This window comes from Eublepharis macularius, chromosome 6, assembly GCF_028583425.1.
Source record: "Eublepharis macularius isolate TG4126 chromosome 6, MPM_Emac_v1.0, whole genome shotgun sequence".
In the NCBI taxonomy this organism is placed as follows: domain Eukaryota; kingdom Metazoa; phylum Chordata; class Lepidosauria; order Squamata; family Eublepharidae; genus Eublepharis; species Eublepharis macularius.
The window spans coordinates 88,348,148-88,354,835 of NC_072795.1; the positions used below are offsets into that span (position 1 = coordinate 88,348,148).

A 6,688-nucleotide genomic window follows, 5' to 3' on the forward strand; every position below is an offset into this window, starting at 1 on the left:
CCTATGACCAGCATCCTGTATAAATCAGGCCTTATTATCCCCATATTGCAGACTAAGAGCTAACACCACCTGTATAATTTAGGGATAACACAGGAGTTGCATATGAATTGAAACTTGTTTCATAACTCAGTCCATCACATGAGTTGAATAATCCATATATGTCTAGTAAGTGCATTATAGGATATGCACACAAGGAATGTGCCATATGACATCTGCATAGCCAGACATAACATTGTCAAGTCCTGCCAGACATTTATCATTTGTGAATATGATAAGCATTTAGTGGCTCAGAAAGCTTGGTGACATGGTTCTTCCAGTTAGGCTGTTATATGTTGCAAATGTTCATTTAGAAAACAAAAATCTGAACTTGTCCAATACTTGATGGCGCTATTTGAAATCAGTGGAAATGGGGGGAAAGCTGAAATGGTCTTTATCTTGCCTGCATGGTGTTTGAAAACTCTGCCTTTGAGCCCATCTATCTCCATTAGTTTACATTTGTCAAGCATGTAGCACATGTAGCTTTCAGCTATTATGAATTTTTGTCCAACTCTCATTCAAGGCAACTACTGATCAGAACCAGCTGCTCAGCCAAAGGGTAGATCACATGTTTGTATCCTTCATTTTTGCTTCATTCCAGCTCAGACGCAGCTGATTGTTTATTACAAACATCTAATTAATCCAACATGCCTTTAGTACCATTGAGTTAAAAGGAAAATAAAGTTTTTTTAAATACTTGCCAATTGAATTTTTTTTTGTACACAATACTAGTTCGCTCTTGATTACAAAGCTAGACAATTATCCCCACAGCTAGATACACAGATGTAAATTAACATTAATGATAGCTTATCTTTATTGCCCCATACTTGTTCTTTTTCTACCCTTAGGTAGATAAAATTGTACTCATCCTATGTAATTAATTAGCAAAGAGGACTCTGCTTGGTCCGCAATGCTCTTGCATTGGCACGGTAGGAAGCTTGGGACACCTTAGCCCCAGTGGGACTACGCATATAGCTATCCAAGCTGAGGAGGATGCAGCGGGGGAGGGGCTGGGTGCTTATTTGCTGTGCTTTCACATAAGGCCAAATTTGCTGACCTCTACAGAGGTGACAGGGTTCACCTGTCAGTGACCGGCAACTACATCATCATAGACCAGTGGCAAGGGTTCCGGTGGGCACAAGGTCACCTGTGGGATACTTGGGGCCTATGCAGAGGCTTGGTCCCAGTGGTAGCAGGAGAGAGTTTGAGGATAGAGAGTGGGCCAGTGAGCACCCCTTCGCAATTCCCCATTGATGGGGAAATGGGGTCTACCAGGAGCAGATGGTATGCTTGTGATGGCTACCACCATCTGGAAACTGCCTGCAGTGAACCCTGTGTACAAGTCCTTCCCTCATGCTGTACGGCTGAGGCTTTGGAGCTTGAAGGGGGGAATCATTTTGCCTGGCTGGCCGGGGTAAAGCCATTACGTTGATGGTTCCCACTCGAAGCTGTAGGGCTCACCCAGAAAGGTCAAGGTGGTGGTCCAGGGGTGACCCCATGGCTTGACCTGTACTGCTAGTTGGCCCTTGCCGTATTTAATGGTTGATGTTATATTAATAAAGTGGCCCTTTAGTTTCAGACCTTGTATCTGCCTCTTCATTCCAACTGGGCGGGGGGGGGGGGGGCAATGCAGTATGCCCGGAAGGAGGAGGAAGCAGAGGCATCTCCTGAGCATATGGGGATTTGGCCAGGGGGTGGAGACAGAACCTTCAGAAGGCAGGTCCGCCCTCCCAGCTAGCAGTTGCTCTGAATAGACAGAGAACACAGATCTAGGTCCAAAAACCTGATTCTTGGATGCAACAAACTCAGGCAACATACCTACCTCTCAAGCATGAATTGCATTGGGTGGCAAAGAATTCTTTTACTACACTGACCCAAATTAGCCTATTCTTGTCAGATCTTGGAAGATAAGCAGAGTCAGCCCTGGTTAGTACCTGGCTGGAAGACCATCAAAGTAGTCCAGGGTCACAAAGGCAGGCAATGGCAAACCACCTCTGTTCGTGATTTACCTTGAAAATCCTATGGAGTTGCCGTACGTCAGCTTTGACTTGCCAGCAGTTTACATACATCTAGTTAGCTACCTGCTGAGTCCCTAAAAGAGTGGGAAAACAGCAGCCAAATAATAACAACAACAACAACATTTGATTTATATACCGCCCTTCAGGATGACTTAACACCCACTCAGAGCGGTTTACAAAGTATGTCATTATTATCCCCACAACATTATCCCTGTGAGATGGGTGGGGCTGAGAGAGCTAGAACCTGTGACTGACCCAAGGTCACCCAGCTGGCTACAAGCGGAGGAGTAAGGAATCAAACCCAGCTCTCCAGATTAGAGTCCTGCACTCTTAACTACTATACCAAACTGGCTATTTGCCCGGATCAAGCAGAATTCGTGAAGTATGTCCTTAAACACTGTTAGATTTTACATCAAGCCATTTAAATTATTTTTACCTTATTAAGTAAACTACTTTGAAAACATTTGTGTTGAAAAGCAGTATAGAAATGTTGTTGATAGGTAATAGCAGCACTGGCTGAAATCATATTTGAGCCCCAAACTACCTAAACTGCATTGCACTTAGTTTGACACAAAAGAAAACCCATAACATAACTTTTATGAAAATATTCCTTTACATCTGGTGTTTCAAAGCACTTTTACATGAAGTTGGACAGTTGTGCATTTGCCAAACTGAAATAAATTCTAGAACCCTTTTGATGAACCAGAGAGATGGACTTTGAGCCCCCAAATGATGACATTTCTACAGTATTTATAATGTAACCTATTTTCAATTAACTATGAAAAAAGCCAGCTGTCCTATGTAAATAGCAAGGTGGGTAAACTGTGCACTGGTTGTGTTTTAAGTAGGAAAACTTTTCTTGATTGCATTTAGATGAAAAGGGGATGGGAAGTGAAAGCATTCTGAGTCTTCCCAAAACTGTGAAGACCAAAGTTAAAATTAGAATTTCCAATTAACATGCTCACAATAGCTGCTTTTTATACTTACGATGTAGGGAAAAATCTCTCTGAGATCCCTCTTGAAATCTCAAACTTTGTAAGTAAAAGAGAAAAGTTACCTGGTAGAGTCTCGAGAGTAGATTTATCTTTTCTGTTGGTTTTCTTTGGTTTTAACTCCTTCTTGCCTGGTCTAAATCTTGGGGGCTCTTCTGTCTCTGCAAGAGGCTCTGTTTCTTCCTCTTTTGGCTGTTCTGTGAATGGTGAAAAATCCTCATCAGGATCTGTAAAGGAATAATAATGATCCCTGTTGATCATTTCCTGTAGATAGTAATCCTGATCTTCCATAGGTAGACCCCAAATAGTATCCCCCAGCAGCGTCAGACCAAAAACACAGAGGTAAAGATGAGATTTCTTGCAGAGGGGAATCATTTCTTTTGCAGGAAAAAAGATCCTTTGTGAATAATATCCAGTCTAGGTTCAATGAAGAGGAAAAACAGAAATCTTGGCAGCTAGTAAATTCCCAGGATAAATAGCACCGTCTGGGATAAGAGCTTCTGCTTTGGACTAGTTTTCAAAAGTTGCAAGTAATGAAGTGAGAGTGAGGTGGAAGGAGGGAGGGAGGGAGGGTACAGCCTGAGGTTCATGTGATCATAAGGGCTCCCCAGCCAGACACATCTGCAGGCATATAGTAGAAGAGCAAGCTGACACTTGGCAGGTGTGACTCCCTGAAGCCTTGAGAATGTCTTTGCTTCTCTGTTTCTCTCCTTTCCACCAGTCTGTGAAAACTTTATCAGCTCTTGCTCTATGAGATGTGGTAGGTTTAGTCACCAATACAATGCTGAGCTAGAACACTGTTTATTCAAAGAGATGAAAAATTGGCCACAAGCCTTAGCATATCTTCTCTTGCCAGCAGTCTGTGTAAAATAGTGTGTTTAGACGAAAGGATGAAAGGGCAAATGTTTTCTCCTGTGGTTTATGGGATTTCACCCCTACAGAATATTGTGTTCAGATTATATGAAAGGAAAACATGCTTGTGAAAATTCTTTCTCCTCCTACAGTGTTTGATAGAAAACAGGTGCAGACCATCAACAGTATTGAAAGACTTGTATTTTGTCTTTCCACTAAATAAGTCTTTGTTGGGCTAGAGGTTAAAACTAGTCGCAAAAAGTATCTTTCTGTTTATTATTTTAGGCTGTTTCTATTCAACTTTTTAACTTATCTGGTGGTTCTGGATAACAGCTCATTTACCCAAAGCCTTTATTTTCCAGAAACTATGTAAAGCATTTCCACTTCAGGGTTTTTCAAAACAGAAATATGAGTTGAAAGATTTGCAAATACATGTCACCTTCCAAAATACATTTTGCTAAATAATTATTAAAGGCTAGCTTTTCTGTATCTTCAGGAGTCCTGGATTCCTTCCTTTTAATAAAATATCCACTTCATAAAACCTTCAAGGATATTCAAATGTGTGCCTACTCAACCCATTTTTAATGCTCATATTTAGCAGTTGCATCCCAGCATTGAACCTATCCTGGATAGGATAGGCAGGACAGGAGAGGTTGTTGGGAGGGATCGTACTGGTTCCATCCAGACGGGGAGAGATTGAAAGAGGGAACGTCCAGGACCTTGTTGGGGAGAAGAGGACAAAGGGTTGTTTGTCACAGCCACATTGCATAGTGGGACTGGGTAAGTCCAAAGGCGGCAGCAGCTGACATGACCCACCTTCCTGCCTTCGCAGACAGGACGGGATGGGCCAGACAAGAGAGGATGTTGTGAAGGGTCATTCCGGTTCTATACAGAGAGGGAGAGGTTGAAAGAGGGAGTGTCCGGGAACTTGTCAGTGAGAGGATGTGAAGTTGTGGGGAAGGGTCGTATTGTGGGGAAGTTGTGGGGAAGGGTCGTATTGGTGCCATCCAGAGAGGGAGAGGTTGAAAGATGGAGCATCTGGAAACGTGTCTGGGAGAGGAGGATAACAGGTTACCAGCCGTGGAAGCAGCCCCGAAAACTGAGGAGAGCTGGAGCCCGCTGCACAGGAGCTTGACCTAGAACCACAGTAGATTTGGGGTGGCTCAGAGCCCAGGTAGGTCCAGGTCCAAGGAGGGATACCCAAGGAGGTTGAGGTTGACCTTCAAGGTCAACATATCCACCAGGTCCGGGTGCAGACGTGCGTGGTGAGGATGGAGGAGGTCTCCCAGGTGGGAGAACACCCGCTTGCTCTGCACACTAGTGGGAACAGGACAGGATGTTGGTTACCATGATGGACATGTCCGGCCATATGGTAGATTTACTCGCCCAATACTCCAAGGGGTTGGAGTAGGGGGGCTCGGTGGGCTCTGTGAGGTACTATTGCACCATAGCCCCTGCTGAGTCCTCCAATGTGAGAGATGTGCCCACTGTACTGCGGCCAACCACACAGCCCACCGACGAGGCCCAGAGATCAAGTGGGGCCGTTTGAGTGGGTCTCTCCTGGCATGGCTCTCTTCCCAACTCCCTCCTCCTCCTCCTCCTCCTCCTCTACCACCCGCCTCTCGACCATACCTGGTTCCCTCAGGCCCCTGATCCAGGGGTTACAGAGGGAGGCCATTTAGTACGGTACCTCATGGCACAGAGGATGCAAGCACTTGGCCATGCATGCCTGGATCCTCTTCACAAAGTCCCGGACCCTGGGGAGCAACTCTTTCTCATGCTCGAGCTCCTTGGCCAGGAACTGGTCGAGGCCAAGGACCAGGGGGTGACCCAGGCTGGCCTCATACAAGTACAAGAGCTCGGTGGCCTCCTTAAAGGGTTTCAGCATCCAAGACGTCTGGGCAAGGACTCTCCATTCCATGGAACTGAGGCTCAGTTCCTCTCCCCTCCTCAGAATGTCTGTGGAAGACAGGATGTGCTGCAACAGGCCCCTCTACTCCACCAGACAAAATATCATGTCATAGGTGGAGTTCCAGCGGGTAGGCAGGTCTTAAAAGAGTTGGTGCTTGGGGTCCCCTATCTCCCTCTGCCTCTGGAACAGCTCGCAAGAAGAGTTGATGCTGTGGGGAAAGTGAGAAGCAATGCAGTGGCAGCTGTCCAGCAGATTGCGAGTCCACATCATTCCCTTGTCCCAGCTGTCCCTTGGCTTGCTCCCAAGCCTGAGCATGTCCCTCATCACCAGGTGCAGCTTGTGCACCATGCACACCAGGCCCAGGAGGGATGCCTCTTTTAGGGCTGCCAACATGTTGCTTCCCACATCTGTCACCATGAAGCCACAGACAAACCCTTCCCCTCAGCCGTCCACGCCGTCAGTGCTGCCTTTATGGTGGTGGCGATGTTCTTCCCAGTATGGGCCTCGTCCATCCCCCGGGCCTGGAGAAGAACTACCTTGTAGCCCGGTGTCAAACATCGCGCCTTTTTCCGAGTGCCAGTTCTTGGCCTGGGGTGGTGGAGGTCCTCTGGTTGCCACTAGAGGGCGGTGATGGCAAGGTAGCCATGACGGCAGCCACTCCGGAGGTCGGCCGTGAAGAGTACTGTATGGCCTTTGGCAGCCAACAGCTCCCTGAGCACCATGTCTTGCATGGACTGGTAGAGGGCAGGCAGGACTCGACACCAAATGGTGCACCGAGATGGCATGGAGAAACATGGGGCAAAGTGCTGAAGCAGCCTTTGGAAGCCCACGCCCTCCATGACGGATAGGGGGGAATCCTTGCAGGGCAATTGTCTCTG

At 46.5% G+C, this 6,688-nt stretch overlaps 1 protein-coding gene across 1 annotated transcript in view; it reads right to left on the reverse strand.

Moving 5' to 3' along the window:
• The window catches only part of CPXM2 (carboxypeptidase X, M14 family member 2), a 148,135-nt gene extending 144,583 nt beyond the window's left edge, over window positions 1–3,552 (reverse strand). The window contains exon 1 of the mRNA XM_054983055.1: window positions 3,112–3,552. Within this exon, the coding sequence (XP_054839030.1) occupies window positions 3,112–3,421 (310 nt within the window). The 5' untranslated portion in view covers window positions 3,422–3,552. The remainder of the gene's footprint in view (window positions 1–3,111) is intronic.
• Between the last annotated feature and the right edge of the window lie 3,136 nt (window positions 3,553–6,688).